Source organism: Linepithema humile, chromosome 4 (assembly GCF_040581485.1).
Source record: "Linepithema humile isolate Giens D197 chromosome 4, Lhum_UNIL_v1.0, whole genome shotgun sequence".
In the NCBI taxonomy this organism is placed as follows: Eukaryota; Metazoa; Arthropoda; class Insecta; order Hymenoptera; family Formicidae; genus Linepithema; species Linepithema humile.
In genome coordinates, this window is record NC_090131.1 from 24,996,970 (window position 1) to 25,019,310 (window position 22,341).

General features: G+C 34.2%; 2 protein-coding genes across 7 annotated transcripts in view; both read left to right on the forward strand.

Annotated features, from left to right (window-relative positions):
- Positions 1 to 8,467, forward strand: part of dsd (attractin-like protein dsd) — a 32,147-nt gene extending 23,680 nt beyond the window's left edge. For 2 of the 3 annotated variants that reach the window (XM_012367539.2, XM_012367541.2), the window contains 2 exons: positions 6 to 243; positions 477 to 8,467. In XM_012367539.2, the coding sequence (XP_012222962.1) occupies positions 6 to 243; positions 477 to 722 (484 nt within the window). In that variant the 3' untranslated portion in view covers positions 723 to 8,467. The remainder of the gene's footprint in view (positions 1 to 5; positions 244 to 476) is intronic. The other variant, XM_012367542.2, reaches the window with a different exon arrangement.
- Positions 8,468 to 9,070: 603 nt separating this feature from the next.
- The window catches only part of Oamb (Octopamine receptor in mushroom bodies), a 115,017-nt gene continuing 101,746 nt past the window's right edge, over positions 9,071 to 22,341 (forward strand). The window contains exon 1 of one of the 4 annotated variants that reach the window (XM_012367658.2): positions 9,071 to 9,374. The gene's annotated coding sequence lies outside the window, so the exon portion shown is untranslated. Of the gene's footprint in view, positions 9,375 to 18,775; positions 21,402 to 22,341 lie in introns of those variants that run through there. The other 3 variants (XM_012367659.2, XM_012367653.2, XM_067354422.1) reach the window with 3 other exon arrangements.

Genomic DNA, 22,341 nt, shown 5'->3' on the forward strand with positions numbered 1-22,341 from the left:
ACTAGAGATTACATGCCACCGCACAGGTGCTTCCTCGCTCTGCTACTGGTGGCCGCCATTCTCTGGAAGATCAAGCAGAAGTATGACATGTATCGACGGAGACAACGGCTCTTCCTAGAGATGGAGCAGATGGCCAGTAGAGCTTTCAGTTCAGTTTTAGTCGAAATCGAGAGACGCGACGTCGATGGCTGGGATGCGGAGCACGGCGATGCCGATTTTACAGATTGTCATAACAAGATAAAAGTAAGCGTCGATCTTAAGAGACCCCTCAATTCATATTCTCAATAACATTTAACTATGAACTCATGAAATTAAACGTTGATTGTCATTAAAGAATTTTATTGTAAAACATTTAATTTTTTCCAGAATTTTTACATATCTCAGAAAAATTATTTATATTTTACAAATAGAATTATAATTTGAATGTAACTTATAAGTGGAATGTAGCTTTTGCTTATGGATTTCTTGCTATACAGGATGCTCCTAGTCCGATCGCATTGGAGCCCTGTTGTGGCAACAGAGCGGCGGTCCTCACCCTGCTAGTCAGATTGCCAACTGGCGGCGAGCCTTACACGCCAGCCGGACAGAGTGCTGGCTTAGCCGTGGCGTCCGCTTTAGTGACGCTAGGCAGTCCGCGCCGACCGTCACAAGAACTGGTGATGAAGGAACCGAAGAAGACGCGAAAGTGTGCCAGCCAGCATCCGGATTCTACCTGCATTTAGCGGTAAACAAGCGGCGAGATCGCGACGGAGTGTAACTACGATGAGCCTTAGAGTTGTTTCTGTGATCTTGCCCACGCTCAGTACGAGAGGACCTTTATCTTCGAACTCCGGCGGAGTGAAGAAGTGCGAAACGATAATCGCATATGAAGACGAAGAATCTAAACGAGAATCTTACTGGTCGACGCGGGATTGATCGGTGTATCGAACATTTTGGATGAATCGAATAATTGGCTGAGCGCTTAAATGCTAGATATAGATGTACGCGCGACTTATCGAGTAAGAGGAAACGCCTTCGGCCGTAGAAACGAATGGATTGTTCCGACTAACTACATCCGTTTCACGGTAAGTTAACACATTCTGCTGACGTGAGCTGCATGAGGTACGTTCATGCGCCGAGAAAGACGATCGATCACTCGGCTGACTTTCGAGTTCTCTTCTTGGATCTCGATTGTATATTGTTGTATATATGAATGATTAGAAGATTTACGTTTTCTCTTGGAAAAAATTACGATGTTGGTCGTGTGGATAAACTGGCCTCATGCATATTCGAAAAGCTTTTATCCGCTGCTGTTTTTTTTTTAAATTTTTTATTCATAATTAACGATATAGATTTGTGAACTTAAAACATCTTTAAATATCTTCTAAAGTTAAGAAGCTTTGAGATAAAAATTTGCTTAAGCTTGCAAGAAAAAAAAATTAAATATAACATATCCGTAGTTTATTGTTTCTTAAACGTCAATATGTTAAATCTAATGGAAACAGTTGCTTAGAATCTCAATGTGCGGCGGATAAAAGCTTGTAAATGCCATAAGAGTTATTAAAAAGATTCATTAATGTTACTGAAACGATTGAATTCGAAGAAGTACAACGCTTCGACATAAGCTGTAAATAGGCTGTATTTTTGTCGAACGAAGATACAGATCGTTAATAGTGATATTCAAAAGACATTTGACATTAAAATGACGGACAATTTGAATTAGTGAATATGATACAGAATTCACTATTCATGCATCTGCTCGTAGCGAATATGTATAAGATTCATATTCTAAACCGATCGAAGTGAGTAGAGATAACAATTGCAACCGAAGCAGATTTATAGAAGGTACAAAACGCGTATTCGATCTTATGTGTGTACTTTGCATTAAAATACTGTGCCAAATCAGCATTTCCTTTTCCATAAAAGGCAAATCATTTGTCGCAGCTACCTTTGGTGAATTAGAATCGGTCGAGCGAGTACTTTTACTTAGTTTGTTACCTCTATTCACTGTTGCAACTAAATTTTACCGCGTGATCGAAAATTTGCAGGATCAGGGATCAGCTATTATGTATTTGGAAAAATTTCTGAAATTGGAACAATTCCCATCTTTTGTCTGTTGTTCTATTATTCAGATAAATTCCGAAACGACACTTTCGATACAGCAAATGGATAATTGATTTCAAACAAAATGAATATTAACATTGACGTTTGAACGAAAACTTCAAATAAATATTCAAAATTTTCATACTTTTACAATAATTTGTGAAAAGTAATTTAAAAGAATTTTATCACTAGGACTTTAATTAAATTACTACAATGCCTAATGATAAATGACTATTTTTAATTTTTTTATTGTAATTACGTATATTATCTTGCATTTTTATTTAAGTATTTTTATTTACGAATGAATTTCGTTTCGATTTTAACAAATTCTTAATAGGCCGAATACGCAGATGGAATTGTTATCGGAATCCTATAAGTTACATAATAGCTGCTCAGGATATTAGTTAATGACATAATTAACAAGAAATTTTAAAGAATTTGTCGATCACATGCTTCAGACTTTAGCAAATAAGAGAAAGATAAGACGGTCTTTACAATAAGTATCTTATTTGTGAATTCAATTTCGTTTCATGAAGCAAGTAACGGTACTGATTATTTTGCACGTTGATTGCACGATTGTCTTTCTGAGCATTTAATTGACGCGTTTGTAAAATTTGCGTGTTTTTAACTTTTTTTTAAGAAGTTGCAAATCTTTGCATCTCTTACGTTAATTTTAATATTTTGTACTTGTGTCGGGAAGAGTGATTGAATTATTTATGAATATCGTATACTTCCATTTTTTTATAGTAAATTTGTACTTTTCTTCTCACTGTTCCAAGTACGAGAAAATAACTTACCACGAAGACTTTGAGAATTTTATATACCTTATTAGCAAGAAGTTACAATAGTTATTATATACAGAGAAAGTTTCAGCACTTCAATTCATCATCCGTAAAACGTATTTATATTAAGAATGTAAGCCACCTTTTTCTTCTTGAAACTTTCGTGGTAACATGGAAAAAAAGGGATTTATTACCGTAAGAGACTCATACATATACATTAAATATTTTTCCTATAAATACGTTAACCTGTGTTACAATAGTTAAGCTTCTCCTTTTTTTACTGTGGATATGACGTACGTATTTATATCCGTGTTGGTGCGTTGAGAAGGTAGATAAATAATGAATGATGATTTGTTACGGATTGGCGTAAATGTAATGCATTTTGTTCCAACATTTAATACTCATGATTTCTTGTTTTTTTTTTTTTTTTTTTTTTTTTTTTGTAATGTTTAAAATATTAATTTATGTAAAGGCGTGGTCAGAGAGACGCAAATGTGTATTATAAATTAGGATCCCTCCTTTTTAAGCGATAATGCGCATTCTATCTCAAATATATTTTTCGTACCAAAGAAAGCTCTATAGATGTGAATAAATCGTTATTGCGCACGTAGAAGACTAGATAGCACTCGACATAATCATTCATTATATAACAATTAGAAATAAAAATATATTCGTAATTACTGACCGCGTCTGAAAAATGATCTTTCGTCAACGGTAATATATCCGGTTATTATTTGTTGCCGAATTTACTTTTGATACGATCAGCTTTTGTACTCGAGTAGCGGAAGAGTATAGTCTCATTTGGGAGATGATTGCGACTCTTCTCTTGTGAGCGCCAAATATTAAACATATTTTATTAAAATATATTTTATTGAATGTATTGTATATTGCGGAAATATTTTTTATCATCTGATTTGTATAAACGAACAAGCGCCTTCGATCCTCTTATTGCCACAAACATCTGTGCGATCAGCGATATTTATTATTGACTGTTTGTAAATTGTGGTGGTCTAACAAAGTTAGAATTATACAGCCGCATGTAAAGATCGGAAATTTGCTCAGGCAATAAAGGGATTGAACTCGAAATTGAAAAACATTTAAAAATATCGTTTGTCTAGAATTTTTACATTAGTAAAATATATCGACTAAAAATATGTGTTGTTAGGAATATTGTTTGAATTCGCGATACTTTCAACGCCCATATAAATAAGGAATGTTCTTAGTGTTGATTTTGAATTATCAGGACGACGCTCCACCGGCGCTCATATTTTTCTTCGCCCCGTTCTTAGACTGCTACACTTGAGAGTTTTACTGGCGGCCGGTCGACTCTCGAAAAGTTCAATTGTCAAACGAATATCTATTAAAAGTCATTCTTTGGATTCTATGACAGTTGGTAGATTATTACTGTTGAGAGTCGCTTCCGAGGGATAAAGCTCTCTAGTGTACAACCTAGCTTCGATTTTCTGTCGCGTTTGTCGTTCATCGTAACACTGCCAATATAATATTCCTTCTTCATTAATCTTTTACAATCTGCTTCGTCTTCGACCCCGAGACGACAGCCGGGGAGCACTTCCCCGCGCCGATCGATCTCTGCGACTGATAACATCGTGCGAATCATCGATATTCCGCAATCTCTTCTTATCTATCTCTTTCCAACGAAAATCGCGCACCAGTGTTGTTCGCGATCGCGACGGGATCGACGTTGTTCATCGCTCGCGAAAGACTCTCTCAGAAGGCTTAAGTAATATAAAAGTAGAATAGTTAGTACACTTCTGCACACATATTCACTTTTCTCACCTTCACTTACCTGACACACTTAGGAAAATTGCAAAAATCTTCTATCAATAGTTTTCCGCTAAGAGGAAAGTTCCAAATACGATGAAGAACCTGTCATGTACATATATATGGTACATAAAATTTATATGCATGCGTGCAAGATGAGGAACGGTTTTTCGATTAAATGAGTGAAGGCATATTGTATAAACGTCAGTATATTTCTCCGAATATTAGACTATATTCGGAGACAGAGTAGAATAAAATAGTGAATTGTGTAATAGAATTATATTAGAACTAAATTTATGAAAGATAACTAGAGCAAAATTTGTGCAGATCGGCTGGATTACCTGATTAGCCTACTTGTGTACTATTTGTCTAATAAGATAAAGATAAGCGAAAGGGCGAATGAACGTCGCGAAAGTCCCGTCGCGGTCCATCGAGTCTCTTCGATTTTCTTTTCTCGATAGAGGAAAAAAAATGACCGGAGGGATCTCCTTCTCCGCGAAGAATTCAAAGAGCATTCAGTCATAGTCTTTCTTAATAGGCGAGGTCTCTAGATTCTTTAATCGTAAGAGATAGATTTTAGAATTGGAAGCAATGATGTGAAATATATCCGTTTCTATGGATCACTCGAGTCACCGATCTTAGCTGTTAAGAATTCTTAAGCGCCGGTATGTGAGACTCGGACAGAGAACGATAATGCTTAATACGAGCGCATACGAATCGGTAGACGCAACGTCAGGATGTGATCGAAGCTCGAATTTACAGAATAAGGGAGACTATCGGTTTCTCACACCGACCGGGAACATAGATGGACGTATAAGAATACTTAATAATCGATAAGTAGATAAGTACATGCGATATATATATATATAAATATATATAAATATATATATTATATATATATTATACATAGCTTGCAACAATTTTTCTAGGACACAATCGGAAATATTTATTTTTATTCGAGCGTAAGCGTAAAACAAACTATTTGATAAAAGTCTGTAAGCCAGCGGAATAAGTGATGCAACAATTCCAATCTCTCGGCGCAAGTCTTACGAGCATTTTTGAGAAACGAATAGTGGAAACACAAAGATAAACGCGTGTTTGTGCGACGCGTATACGCAGTGTAAGTCTGAGACTACCAACTCTTATTGATACTGTCATTAAAAAGAGCGAGATGTCTTAAGTGTCGAAACGATTTCGGATCATTCGGAAATTTGTATTGTGACATTAAATTATTTGCGTTATGTTGCAATGCGGCGATTTTTGGATGTTGTCAAGAATGATTAAAATTGCTGTCGTATAACTTGTTATTTAGTTAGAAACTTATTTTCCGTTTTGGACACTTGACATCTTTCGCATACCGCCCGCTAAAGTCGCTCGAGCTTAATAACGATCGTTTTCATCTTATATGTAAGCTCATTATTTGTACATAACGACACATGACGCATGAAAAGAAACGTTTATTTCAAGAAGAGCAAAGGAGGAATGCTTCCGAAGCGATTTGTATCTTAAAAGCATTAATCCGCTCGTTTTCAAAGAACGTACGAAAAGTTGGAAATGGTACTTGATTTTTCTTTTTGATTGAGTTATTTTATAATCGAATTGTTTTGTTTATTAACGTTATTATGAGCGTTTCTCGCTGTGTTTTATTTAGAAAATGCTTAGATCAACGACAGTTTCGAGAATTGGACTTCTTCGACTTGGCGCACTGTTAAATGTTAAAACTATTTCCTTAGTTTGACAAATGCGAATAATATCTTTGTTTTTTGCGACACCCCCGAAAAAGTTTTTATCCTTATTTCTTTATTTTTCATAAAATCAGAGCATGTGAAATAGAGAATCACTGAAGTTTTTCGATTGGAAAGATGTATTGCAAATGTAAAGTCATTTCTTAGGATTTATCACGCGAATGTTTTGCGTGGAGCACTTAAACGATTCGTTGTATGTACTTTAAAATTATCAATCAAGAATTGTAGAGCTTTCTGGTCATTTTACTAGTTGTCATTGCGGTCTCAACAAATTGGGACAGTGATTAAATTAGACAATTTTATATCGCTGATAGAACCGATCGAGATTTCGTATCGATTATTCATGCTGTGCACATGTGTCAAATTTTTATATTGTATTTTATATATTATATATAAATGTGCAAAATTTATATTTTATTTATAATATTTGAATTGTACAATTTATCTAAATTATATAAGATAGTATTTATTATATTTATATTAGAGAGGAAATTGCGTATCCTAGCTTAAGCTTCTCGAATACCAAGTATAATTCCTTAGCCTTATATAAATGCCACGAACACCAAGTATAACTTCTGACTTTATAACTCACTTTAATATTATATTTTATACTTTTTGAATTTGTTTAAACGTTTTAATGCGCGCATTAGGAGATACATTTAACACATGTGTGCACCATGCTATCGATATTTAGAACCCAGCGTGTGTACTAAATTTTCCTGAAGTGTTGTCGGAAGTTAAGCCGAGGAAACGATTGTGAGGAGAAGAAACACGGATGTATTTTGAGAAATTTTTGCGAATTATATGTGCATCGAGCAACACGTAAGAGCATAAGTGATTGTAAATCTGTACATGCACATACCGTATCATTCGATCATATATGCAGCTTTATCTAGTCTATAAAAAAAAATGAGCATGACTGCGAATGGATGGTTGTAATATCCGCGAGCTTTTTCTCGTGTATTTTATGAAATGTGATTTTCGAGTTTGCATATATCTCGAACAGGACGGCAGACTAAAAATCTTTTACTTCTCAAGATTATTTAAGATCATTCAATGGCTCTCGCTAATCAAATTCTTTGTCCGATATAGGATTACTCTCAACGAATATTCATTCCATTTTTGATTGATCCTTGACAATGAAATTCTTTGTCGGATATAGAATTACTTTGATCGAATGTGCATTTAAGGATTTTTAATGTCTGAGAAGAACTTTCCATAATGAACCTCAATTACATTTAAATTAAAATTGAAAAAATCTACATAAGCATTCTACTTTTGTCCCTTGTGAACAATGGGAATTAAGAGTAAAATATCTCTCGACAGACACTCTTTGTGATAAAATCCTCGAATGCGCAGCCGAAGTAAAAGATCATCTGCTCTTGACGTGCAATCAGAAACAGAATATATTTCAATTTCTTTGTCGTATGACTGCAAGAATAATTTTTTAGAATTAACAATACATAAATGAACAGTGTAAAAGTAAGGCATTCTCTACTTTTTGCAGGATTTGTAAAATTTAATAATAATTTTATCCATAATGTGCAGTTTTTTGTGGAATGATAATTTTGTCTGTTATATATGAATTTTTTTGTTATATTTTTACATTCCGCAACGTACGTATCACATGTAACTCGAATAAAGATTAAATTTAACTTATTGCACTATCAATTTGCTCGTGAATGGTTATGACATTTGAAAATCGCGTGATATGCAAAGGATAAACGTTATTAAGAAGTCACAATAGTCAAGAGAATTAAGTATAATTGTCAAAAGAGAATGGCAAATGAGATTTTGCCTAGAAAATTCATCTTGACTAAAGTACGAAGAAGAGTATTGAAAGAGCGAAAAAAATAAATAAAAAAAAAACGAAGCAGAGAGAATGTGTATGCGTGTGTGTATACGTACGTGAGATTGTGAGCAAGAGACTTCAAATTATTCCCGTATTTTTGTGCTAGAAGTTAGCATGCGTAGAGAATGTACAATGAATGTCGCGTGAACGTGAACAGAAGAATGACACATATTGTATTATATTAAACGAAACAGATATTGTTTAAATAAAATTGATATACATAATCTCGATTGTGTACATGTATTACTCTCGCCATCAAAATGCGATACATTATCATTTCTGAAATTATAATTGCAATATCGTTGGGATAATACAAAATAATTTGTATGAATTTTATGGGATATAATGTTTATTTATTTATGCATTATTATCATTTCTCTCTTATAGGTTATAAAATGTGATATTATTTGATTTATGTTCTTTCTTTCATAATTATGCAAATTTTAATTATATAAATTCTGAATCATGCAATGTATAATAATTTACGTTATATTAACGCATAATATTTATACAATAATAAACATTTTATAATTATATTATTAGTCTTGCATTTGACTAGTACATTATTAGACTAATATATATTTGACTAATGTAGTTGGCGGGTTGAAGTAAAAATTTGAACAATAATTACCAATTTTGTATATATTTATACATTTTTAAAATTTTTATTCACAAAATATACTGTCATAGATTGATAGTTTAATTTGAGAGCACATAAGAGATCATATTTATATGCGTAAAGTTATCTGTGGGATTAAAATAACTAAATTTAGCTACAAATATTTTCAAAATAAGGTAGCGCGCGAATAGCAATGCGCATGCGCATTAATGCTACTTTACAATTTTTCACCGCATTACGGCCTTTTCCCGCGTCGCGTCGCATCGCATCACAACGGAAACGTGCTGGCTCCGCAGTTTTTGCAATATTTGATTATTAAAATAGATTCACGCGTGTAAACAATGATCGGGAGTGGCGTAGAAAGTATCGGACGATTGTTGAAAAGTATCAGTTATCAAATGCGATCATTATTTTTTGTGTTTTCGAGTTTGCGTTTTTCGTGTGGTTGGAGACGATGTAACTTTAACCTACATGTGGCGCTGAGACGGCGATTGGCGAAGCTGTATAATTCGGTAAGTGAATTTATTCATCATTTTCATTCGAAAAGTATTTATTATTTATGTCTATTTTCGAAGAATATGTACATATGCTTTTTTAGTCATAACTTAACTTTGCTGCTTGTCGAGCGCAATTTAATGAGAAACACGACTACGCCTATTGATATTTTTTAAATTATCTAATATTTTTCATGCTTGATTGCTGTGAAATTTATAAAACATTGAATTTTTTGAAGCACAATTTTATTCTATCATAATAATATTACACATAATCTGGGAAAAGTGCATTACAGCATTTTTAATTATTGCTATAAATATATATTAATAATGCTATAAAATATCAACTAAAAAAGTAAATTCATGATTTATTTTATCTTATGTTTTATTTAATTTTTTTAAGACGTACATGTAATTAAAATAATAAACGATAAGATATGTAAATAATTTATAAAAATTTGTAAAAACCACATTTTAATTGAAAAAATGAGTTTAGCGCAAAACAAAGATATCTTTAAGTTTTATAGCTCTCTCCGGTTAAGATTTTATTAAACTTTTTTTTATTTGGAAAATGAGAGAAAAGAAAGTATTTCAGCACTTGTATTACTCTCATGCGACACTTGTGTTCCTGAAGCCGCGAAATCTTGCCCTATAGTCTCGTTTGCTAAATCTAGCTATAGCTAGCTTCATTCAGCTGATGGCAACTGAATGCATTTCCTTTACGAGCGCAACTGCTCAAATACAAGATGCCCTGAGACGTTCGTTTGTCGAGCAAATACGAGCTGCCAGTTGTCGAGTTATCGAAGGATCAAACCGTAATCCTTCGCGCTCAACAATTTCCAACAGATTCTCGCGCGATATTGCGTGCTACGCCACCCTCTGCGAAGCGCGGCGTGCGATTTTGTCTAATCGTCGGTATAAATACACGGTATCCTCCTACAATCTCTCGTGTTACGTTATCGATTAGATTACGAGTAAACGCATCATTAAACCGTAGAAGCTCTAATAGAGGTAAGATGAGCTTACAGTCGAGGTAAAAGATGTCAGGATGTTAACGAGACGCATGATAATAGACTCATAATAAGTGTGATAGATGACAGATATACTAATCAGATTTTTAATAAAAAAATATATGAGAATATTTCCAAAAAAAGAATTTAAGAAAATGAGTAGTTTATATGTGAATTGGGAGAAATAATGAATTTTATTTTTAATCAGAAATGAACTAGAAACTAATACAGTCTGATAGCTTTTGTTTTCTATCTTTGAAACAATTAGAATATATGCATTTTTATGTTTTATATGGTTTTCTTTTTTTAAAATCACTTTTTACTATAAAAATATTTATTACATATATCGCATTTGAATCATATGCTTCTGATCTGATCAAACAGAAGTAAAACTAATTTTTGTTGAGCTTTTGCGTTACTCGAATAAAACTTATAATTAAAATTGATATTTGTGTAAATAAATAAATAATTATTTTATTTAAAAGTATTCTGATTTAAAACTTAAAAATTAAATATAAAATGTAAAGTCAAAAATATTCAGCAGGTGTTTTTTTATATGCATATCTATTTTACACATATTCTTATTATATAATATTAAAAGCAAGTTTACATAAATTGGTTTTAATTACACCGAATCATCTGATTAGCGTTGCATGAATTTAAAAACTGTAAGTACGTTTTCAGAAGCGCCAAGTCAATCTCTCGAGTGTCATAATAATTAAGTTAAGATAATACTAAAATTAATGTCAATCATAAAGAGTGACAGCGGGTTTGTTCAATTAATTTTAATTTTAAGCCCGCTAACTCGCCGCACGCTTGGTGGTAAATTAAGCAATCTATTTTTTAAACTTTGTTCCACTTTCTCAGTATAAAATTGGCAAGATCATTTAAGCAGCAATCGTGTAAACAATATTAATTACGTGAAGTTTAGCCAGAGTTTATCCTATCAATCAAACATCACAAAATCCTTATTTTACTATTAAATCTGATAAATTAAATAATTTTTTGTACTTGTTTTTTCCGTAATCACAAAGAAAATAGTCGAACAATTTGCAACAGAAACATTTTTTTATAAAATATCAAGTTTTTAATGAATAATTAATGTAACAAGAGTAACTGAAGAAATTAATTAGGTTTGAGAAAGCGAATGACGTTATGTTGCGAGTACACAACATTTTAACAAAGCGTTTTGATTTAAAGTCGCTAGCATCTGCCGGTTCCCAAAGCTTGACAAACGGATCCCACTGACAAACGATATATTTAATTGCTGCGCGATTCCGTACAAATGTCTTGGGACATCCTTACAGTACGTCTCCTGCAATTTCTGTCGTCTCTTAGAAAAGCTTTATCATATCTTATTTCTAAATTATTGTCTTAAATTTCACAAGGCATATTTCTAACATTTTGTTTAACAAGATAATAATCTGTGTAATTAAAATTTCTTAATTACTGTTACGTATCTGTAGATATCTTTTCATTATGAGATGAGCAAAAATCCTCTCTGAATATAATTAAATTAATAATCGCACCGTTACGAAATCTCTTTGCAATTCCCAGCACTTTCGTGTTATTACATAAATCAGGAAGTTAAAAAGATTTCATACTGATGAATCTCATTGTCAGAATTGCTGACTTAATTTATAGATTAATTTAAGTACGCGGCACGAAATATGTTAAGGATCTAAAAATAAATATACAAAACGTCTTAAACAATTATTGCTCTTATTATTTGAGATAATAATATTAAAAAATAAAATAGAAAGTTCTCACATTTTATTTATATTATTTAAAATGTAAGCAAACAATTAATTTATAATTTAACAATTAAAGGAATGCATTTTCTCATTGTACTTATTATTGATTAAATTCTAAAACTAAAAATTTTAATTCAGAAGAAATGTGCTTGTCTTTGCTGATAATAATAATAGAATAATAAAAAATAAGAATATATGCACAATTTAAAAACTTTTATTTTCGGACTAAATTTTGATTAAGTTAAAAATCATTAAATCATTTTTTAATTATTTGAACTAAAGTGCGATCGTAACAAGCGAATCTGTGAATTACCGAGATATCGGGGCCACATTTCACGGATCATGGAACATATTCATACCCCGTCAGTAAAGAGTTAATTGGATCACTAAGTGGGACTAGAAGGCATTTAACGATCCAGATTTTAATTGCCAAAGTTATTCAATTGCGTTCGCATTTAGGGACATATCTTCGCGGCCCAGGACAGTCGAGTAGCAATGTTGTATGATAATATCCGGCGACTTTAATATCTGCCAAGCCCGTCCTGAGGCGCGATATTGCTTGCCACTGTGTTTACGTAATATGCTATCGTCTTCGTTGCAGCAAACAGATGAGTTGCCGCACACGCGCGTAAATTTACGAAATGGTAGCAGCACGACTTCACGTTATTAGCGCGCGCTATTTAATTAGGAATGTTAATTAATAGAACAGTGATCCCGTTCGTTTTCTGCTGATCATGAATACTCTTTGACGTAGCAGCAGAAAATTTATGCGAAAATCGCGGAATATTTTCCACCTTATAATTTTTATCTTTCATGTTTTTTATCTGCATACATTTTTTATGTACTGCAAATTAACTTCAGAAGCGTTCAGAAACGTTTTAACGAATTATGAAAACAAAAGATCTTTTTTTAAATCGTCTGAAAGTTTTATCGGAAAATTATTGTTGAGATATATCCTAGTTTAAGTTTTTACAAAGAAATGAATATCTAATCTTTTGAAAGCGCTTGTAAGTCCAATTTTGAAACATTATAAATTTTAATGAGATGTGAATTTAAAACGCTGCGGAATATCGATTTTAACGACAGTTTCAAAAGCGCTGAATTTGAAAATAGATGAGATAAATATAATATTAACTAACTAGCTAGCATACGCAGTAATGCGGACTAGGTGGATGATACTAGGTGCGCAATTAAGTTTCCGGGTTTTTTTTTATCAATGCAAAATGGAAAATTTCAAGAGAAATACAAAAAACGGTTTATTCAAAGTATCGTCCCTCGCTAGCTACACATTTTTGCCATCTCTCTGGCAATACATGAATACCGCGACGATAAAACGACGCGTCTTTGCATCGAAACCATTTATCCAATCAGTTTTGCACTTCTTCGAAATTGGCCAAGTGTAGCCCAGCTAAGCCATGTGCCATCGACCGGAACAAGTGATAATTGGAAGGGGCCAGGTCTGGTGAATACAGCGGGTGCGGTAGCAGATCCCATTTCAGCGTTTTGATGGTGTCCTGGACGATGGAAGTGCGATGGCACGGAACGTTGTCGTGCTGCAATATCACTCGTTCGTGTCTCGTGTCCCATTCTGGCCGTTTTTCGAGCAATGCATGGTTCAAATTTATCAGTTGTTGTTGTCTTGTGTTTGCGTATCATTTTCATCCAATAACGCTTGCAGATCGGCGTCCTCAAATGTTTTTGGTCTTCCGGAGCGCTCCTTGTCCTCAGTGTCGAAATCGCCATTTCTAAAGCGTTTAAACCAATCTTCACAAGTAGTTTTCGATTGTGCATGTTCGCCGTAGGCTTTCTCAAGCAAACGGCGTGCTTCAGCTGCATTTTCTTTCAAGTTGAAGCAGAAAAGCAAAGCTTCCCGCAAATGCTGTTTATTTGGCACAAAACTCGACATCTTTATTGTTAGAAAAAATATTTTTGCGTTGCAATATGTGTTGGTATTATGACTGGTTATTGTTGACAGATGTCCAAGTTAATAAAAAAACACAACTTTAGACATGTATATCGACTACATGTATCGTTAGCGCCATTCATGTGTGAAACCCGGAAACTTAGTTGCGCACCTAGTACAAGCTAAAAACCGTGCGTGTTTTTACAATAATTTTTAATTATAAGATGACAAATAATAATAATTGATATGTATATATTTAAATAGAGAAATATTAAAATTATACATATTATAATATTTAACAAAGAAAAAACTGTTGTAAACCTATCGAGAGACACGGTAGTCTCGCGCCATTATATTTACATTTACGGCTTTTCCATATTGAAGACGATAACATCGCGAGAGATAAATTGGAAATCTTGACTTAATACATGCCCGATAGATGGATAAATCGAACCTTCTATGAGAAATTTTTCCGTTCTCATGAAAGAGAAGTGTTCTATCTCGACCGCCACAAAGAAAAATGAGAGCCGTCAATCGTTTATCAACATACTACATGTAGGGACAGAGGGAAATTGCTGCACCGGTTTCATTAATCGAGATAGATAAGTTACTTTCGCGTGCAAAAAGAATTATTTATCATATAAAGCAACACTATAATTATTGGATGTCGAGAATTTTTTGCTCATTATTCTTTTAAAACTGCGAAAACAGGTGCTTTACGTATCTGACAACTATTTTTTGATACGGACACTTTATGTTTCATTCATAAGAACTGCTGTGCGAAATAGAATAATTATGCAATTAAGCTATGCTTGTATTATTTAACATATTTACAAAAAGGAGCTGAGTTTCTAAATTTTGAATTCTTTTTGAAGAATATAAATTTTTTGTTATTGAAGAGCTCATACAAATTCTTTTTATATTGGATAATTATGTTAGAATTACTTTACTAAATAATTGGCGATATGTTTACCTTTTATACACCTCGTCCAAACTTCGCGCGAAATAAAAAAGCAAAATTCTGTCGACGTGGTCAATTGAATGTAGACGTGAATATAATTTCGATCGGGGAAAGATGGAAGTAGACCGTGTTAATCGGCGTGGGAGGCCGTTACGGTTGGCGACGTAATTTTCATTCACGATGTGGTATTTCCTGTGGTAAGCGCGAAGAAACGAAAAAGGAAATAAAAAAAGAATGAATCGTGTTCACTTGTCCCGTACTAAGCTTGGATCGTACGTCAGAATTCGATACGGTCGTCGCACCAGTTTCGCGACGAGGAAAAAGCGAAAAGCTCGACGAAATGGAAACGCGCGTTCGTACAACTGTCGTGCAAAGCGTTTGCGACATTGGTCGTAACGTAATTCCATGCGAAACGAGGAAAACGAGGGAAATAGTCGCACAGTCGATATTAAGCTGCACTCTCTTCCCAAAGCAATGACGTTCAAATTGCTCGCTCGAAAAAGCTCACGCTAGAATAGTCGAGATAGCTTTATTTTTTAAACAATAAAAAATTTTTGATTTCTTAAAAATTAATTTTGTAATTATATTTAATTACAAAATAAAAAAATTAAGATTGTAATTATTTTAATATTTCTAAACATTAAATATATATTTCTAAATGAAAGAACGGAAATAAAAAAAGATAAAATAATTATTTTCAAATATTCTAATGTTAATAAAGTTTTACGATAGTCTTGAGTTTAATAAGATGCAGGTTTAATAGATAAATCAAATTTTAATTCTAATTTTAATAATTTAATAAAAATATTTTCTCCCTTTTAAAGGTTTCGAACAAAAATGTTTTTGTATGATATGTCAAATTTCAAACAAAACAAACTGATCGAAATCGAAGCAAACATTTACTCAGTTGCGCAAGATACGAAAATACTTTTGAAATGTAAAAAGATAAATAAGTTGAATTCGGCCAATCGCAAAATTGGTAAAAATTAATACGATGAGCAGCTCGTTCGTTTGGAAAACGGGTGGAACGATGTAACTTTTGATGCCTGCATAACGTTAAAAAGGTAAACGGAGACGCGGCGGAACGCGTAAGTAAATGTATGTGTAATCGTGATAACGTATTATTTTGCGATGTTTTTATCGCGACCTCGTAGGATCGTAAAATTTTACAACTTCATCATTCGCATCATGTCTATGCTGCAAGATAATGTCGGATAGATAGACGTGATTTCGCATAAAATTCACAGAGATCGTTAAATTTATATTCGCTCTCAGAAAATCTCGTATTTCATGGAAGAAGCTATAGGCATCTTTAGTGATTGATTTTTGTGATTGAGATTGTTTCTTAGATCTTCGTAGGTAGACAAACATTTCATTTTAATCAATTATTTTTTATTTCTTGTTTTTTTATCAATTAGATTACAGCTATGTATATTATACGTTTGTTTATTAATTAAGAAGCTGCGTTTTTATAATTATAATAGCAACGAAGTAAATTCTAAATTGGGGAAATATGATTTCTAAATAAATTAAGGAATAATCAGTTATAAAATAAATTCAAGTGATTGATGTTGACTTCCAAAATTTAATATTAGTCAGACAATTTCAATAATTTAATATTCCAAACAAACTCAGTGATTCAGAACTGCACGAATATATCGTACGCGTTCTTTTATTTAAAACGCAACAATATGCGCAAACTGCATGGATTTTGTCTGTATATTAAAACTATTTCCATCGCAAAAATCGGTAAAAATCGATATGCGGGAAAACACCGACACCATGCATTGCTCGTGTATCATATAGTTTTTTTCAACCCGGAATGAGTCCATTGTGTGTGATGTTGTAAGTGGAATAAATTTTTAAAACAATGAGATAGCAGAGCTATTAGCACGCCTTAATTATCTCGTGAGAACTACATCCGAGAGATGAGCAAGTATTATTATCAGCTCTCTCTTCTTTTTCAACTCTTTCGCTCTCTTATCATAACAATTAACAACTTTATCTCATTTTTAAATTACATCGTTAACAAAATATTGGTGTAAAAGAGCTTGATTTGCATTTCCATTTGCTTATTTTTTTCTCTCTAGATAATGCAAAATATATTATTTTTATATCTTTAAAGTCAATATATCTATTTATAATGAATTTATAATAATGAATTTATAATTTATAATTAAACAAGCAATCACACAAAGGTAAAAAAATCCAGATGAATAAGAAGATTAAAGTTTATCATTTTATCAGATTTTATGAACAAAAAGAATGAGAACACTTCGCTTTAAATTAACAAGCTTTTGTTGGGACGCGTTTCATATTGTATTGAATTAATGGTGATTCATGTTAACGTGATGATGGCAGACGCATGTTGCCGGTAACGCAAACAAAAGACCAATTTCCTGATACGCCCGATTTTAAAATCGATCCCACTTTATGCGCATCGAAACGTGCCGTTTTCAATATCACGCGACCTGTGACCTATAACGCGATGTCGACCTGTCCTGGACTTGTACGAGTTTCATTGCGGTTTGCGCGGAGCAAGTCACCGTAAGCCGAAATAATGGCGCTGTGAGATCATCGTGAATTAGGGAAGCACTTGGCTATCTTGCATTTTAGGATAATCCTGTTTGTTAAACCGTAGCAATCAATTTCGCCCTAGTGCTTGTTGTCAGTAGACACGTAACTTTCGTTGACGACAAAAATAATATACTGCGACTATTGTCGCCCAATTTACGCCTGCAATGTCTCATCTGTTTAGAGATACTTTGATAATATTTATTTAAATTTAGAATAAATAAGCGCAGCATATTTAAAAAAAAATTATTATTGTTTTATCTTGTATTTTTTTTCTCGACAATTTAAGCGTGGATTAAAACCAAGTGAACAGTACATTTAATTTATTTACTTAATAATATTTTCGCAATTTAATTAATGGTACTTATATATTGTACAGATCTAAATATTATTTATGTTGTAGAAACCGCAAATTTATGTAATTTGATTGTGCCATTGAGAATCCAGGTTGCAGGGTTCAATCAATTTAATGCGCTTTCATTGAGCATTGTTATACTATGTTATTTATGAAAATTGCACTTGCAACGAGCATTTGTCTGAACATGTTATATTTAATTGAGATACAAAGGCGCCGGTAATAATTAACGACCGCGGTACGCCCAATAATTAATTAGTCGGAAACGTCAATGATCATTGATTTCGACGATTGCTGCATTGATGTGCTGTATAACATGGCAATATGTTTTAATAATCCATAAAGAAGATTATCATTTATTTCTGTTTGCATAAATTTAAGATTTTGCACTTGACATTCGCAACTTAGCGTTAATATTGTTGCACTCAAAAACTAAAAGTAGCATGTAAAAAAGTAATAGATAGATGCAAAATGTTGAACTTAAACTCCGAAAATATTATAGCTCTTAAAAGTATATGTTTATTAAATTTATTACATATAAATTTATCTTATTATATAATATATTATTATTTGATATTTTTATGATTATTTTGCACAAACTCGATTGTAAGGTTTGCGTGAAACTTTAGAGAAGTGCTCTCCGGTAAATTTAGAGGCGAGCTTTTACCCGCAAAAATTTTCTTAGACGTCACACTTTTACGTAACTTTTAAATTTACAAGATAAAACATCTCGCTAACTAGGTAACTCTGCTTACTACGTAAACTTCAGATTAAATTATTATTAAAGTGGACAAGCTTTTGATAGTTATTGAATAATAAAAATTGATTATTTATTCGCCGCTTAATTAATCGGCATTCTTCGCGTCCTCTCAACAATATTTGATAAATATACATATAAATCGGATTTACATTTCTCATTATCAGATTATTTTTCTCTCTGTTTTTTTTACTGTATCCTTGTATTTTCCTTTTCGCGCTGTTTCTTTAATTTACAGCGTGTATCCTTCTCTTTTTTCGTCGTTTTTTTTTTTTTTTTTTTTTTTATCTGTACTACATTTTGCATCTAAATGGAGCAGCAGCGTTTATAGGAATGCATATAATCAGACTCGCCTTATATACGTATAATCCTAATTGTAAATCAATGCGCAAGGAAAGAAAGAAACAAAGCGCGAGTAGAAGCTTTACGTAACGCTTCTCTCGTACGAGGTGCATTATAAAGAACTCGAGGTTAGAGCACGGCTATATGTGATAAAATAACAAGATGTAGTATCTCGCATACGAGCGAGTTCGTACGCTGCTCCGTTTAACGATGTTAAATCGACGAAACATCGACGTCGTCGTGATGAAAACGCGGTAAACAATGGATAGTGTTTCGGCGAAAAGCTTTTCGTGATCTTCGTTTCGGACGTAACTTACATCGAGATGATTCTATCAAATCGCGTTGATGGATTTACAATAGCAGCGATGAGTCATCATTGACCTCTGCTCTTTTATTCAATAAATGAAAGCTTTTTGGCTGAATTTTAACTGTAAAACGAATTTTTACCGTTTTTTTCCGATTGTTCCGCTTTCTTTTTTTTTGGGGGGATGCATAATTAATTCAATGTTACGTTTTGCCTGCAAGAGATTTGATTAATTCATTTTACATTCTTAAACATTCTTTTACATTCTGCAATATCTCTGTAGATATTTTTTTGTTTTAAAATTTTACGATTTTTTAACAACTTTTTCTCCATTTTTATGAATATGTATTTTTGCAATATAATAAGCAAACGTATTACATAATCGTGTCAATTAAACTCGAACTCCAAATATATATACGCTTCTTATCGCATGCTATCCGCAAGTTCACTTCTCATACCTCACTCCGAACGCTATAACGCATTGCTTTAAAAATATATATATCTCGTCCAGAGATTTCTGGTCGTATTATATTAAGTGGCACAGTTTTATAGCTATGCTTGGCAGACACCAAGGAACAGAGTAGGGTGGGTCAGTTAATTCGTGAAATATATCGAGCGACGAATACCCCTCCCCGGTATACGACCCCAGTATACGCTGCTGTAACGTAGTAACACCGGCGATTTATTGCCACGGCGAAACGAAAGGTTCATTGACAGTAATTCCGTCAATGGAAATGCACGAGAAGCCGCATAGAGAACACGACCTATCCCGCCGTCGATAAGACCCCTTGACAGTGGCGGCCGATGGCAGTCCAACGCCGGCCGTCGCTGCGAGCGGATATGTCGTCGTCGCTGTCGTCCGTTCGTCGCGTCTTCCGTTCGCCGCGAAGATAAACGATCAAATCCGGGAGCCGCGATCGCCGTGAATGTAAATTTTCGTCGCGACCGTTTGACATCGCCCGCCCGACGCGTCTATCCAGCGATGGCGATAACATCAATGATCGATGACGATTGACAGTGGACGCGACGATAAGCGCACGTTTTTTGACGTTCCAAAATTGCTAAAAATCTCAAAGATGATGTTTTCCGGTTTAACACACCCACGTAGTCACTCATGACTTGGCAGCGTTTGTTATGTGAATGTTTCTCTCTGCGAGTGTTCATTTTTGAAACTCGATGTTTACCAAGTTTTGTGTGTTTGAGAAAAATCGCCGATGATCCGGAATGATCGAAACCGACAGCGCGAGACGTAATCTGACGTGGCGGCAGTTTCGTACTTTGTAAACAACCGCGCTTTTGTCGAAAGCTACGTGGAAAGTAATCGCGATTGGAAGTATCGTCACAGCGCGCGTTGTCAAGACATAATTTACGCATGCTATTATGCAACGTTATTATTATCCATTTTCCGACATGCGCGCTTATCGCACCTTTGCGAACGATAACCCCGAGGGCTTTTAACCGACCTGCACTGCGTGCTACACTGGATGTACGCAATAAACGCGACGGCCCGTTTATCTCGAGTGCATTAACGTATCTCGCGCGCTTAGTGCGTTACACGCCATTTGCGGCGACGGTCACCGCCGCGGAAAAGATAGCGATCGATACATCAATCTCTACGTAACCGCGTCAGATCGAATAGCCGGCATAGATTGATCTAGCGCGCGCGCGATCGCGTCGAATTTCCACGAAGGCACGTCGAGATGCTGTAATCGGAGATGAAACTGCGCTAATTCGAAAAGTGCAGAATTACACCGCTGTGCGAGTGCTCGGAGAACAGCAGTATCACTCGACAACAATTCAGCTAATATTGCGCGCAACGTGATAGCTGACAAATTGTCGATGATTTCGATCGTTTGATCTGGCGCCGGAAAATTTGCGGATGCTAGACGATGTAAAGTGCATCCGTTCGTGAAGTCCGTCTCATGAGGAAATCAATTTAGCGACATTATTGGTGACGCGGCGAACCGACGGTGACGGCAGCATTTATCGTTGAATTGAAAGTGCACCCGCAACGGCGCACTAATTAACTGCGATCTTGGTCCAGTCATCTCGCGGAGACCGCAACCCGCCCGAGGCCGCCGAGAGGCAAGTTCAGATTTCCATTGGTTTCGTCAGAGTACGCTTTCAAATAATACGCGCCTGCATTTGAGAGGGAAACGATGTAACGGGAAATCGCCTTCTCAAGAGCGCACGAAATGGAAGGGTTGGCCTAGTTAATTCAGAAAGAGACGTAACTCTTGTCGCGAGACAGATATAACGTCGTAAAATTTTTAAATGCTCTTGATGAAGAAATTTCAGTCAATTACGCATTGATATCTCGTGTTGCATTGATTACCGTAAATTGTTATCGTAAACATGACAATCGAACATAAATGCAATTTAAAGTTGTCTATTTTTTTTTATTTGTGGAACGCGCAATTTTAGACACGGAGATTCATAAATAATGCATATGATATATATTTATCGCTCGACTTGCGATGGAACAGCGATAATTAAAGGATTATAAAAAGGATTATAAAGATTCTTAAATATAATATTATCTATATATCTCTCAGTTCCATGTTATGACAGAAATAAATTTACTGTTATTCTTCTTAGTTTATCTCTGGCTAGTTTGTTTCATTTTTGAAATATGTTTCGATCTTTTTTTTATTTGATATTTATTGAGGAGAAGTAATTTCTGAAAACAGTCACTTCAAAATAGATGTACTTAAACTCGGTAAATGCAAAACGGCGAGTAATTATTAAGACTAAGCCGCTCGGGAAGTGATTGTCGGACGTTTATAGAGTCTCCCTGAGGTTGATTGGCCCCTTTATTGACGACATAATCGAATGAATTACGCGACCGTTGGTGGGCTACCGTTTGCGGCAATACGACATATTGATTTCCGGAACTTTGGCGGAGTACTTAACTCGATAGCTTTAGTAACAAAATTACTCATCGAGAAAGCGAGTTACGAAGATATTATAATGAATAAATAATATAATAAAATATTAAAAATTTACGATACTTATACTTATTTAA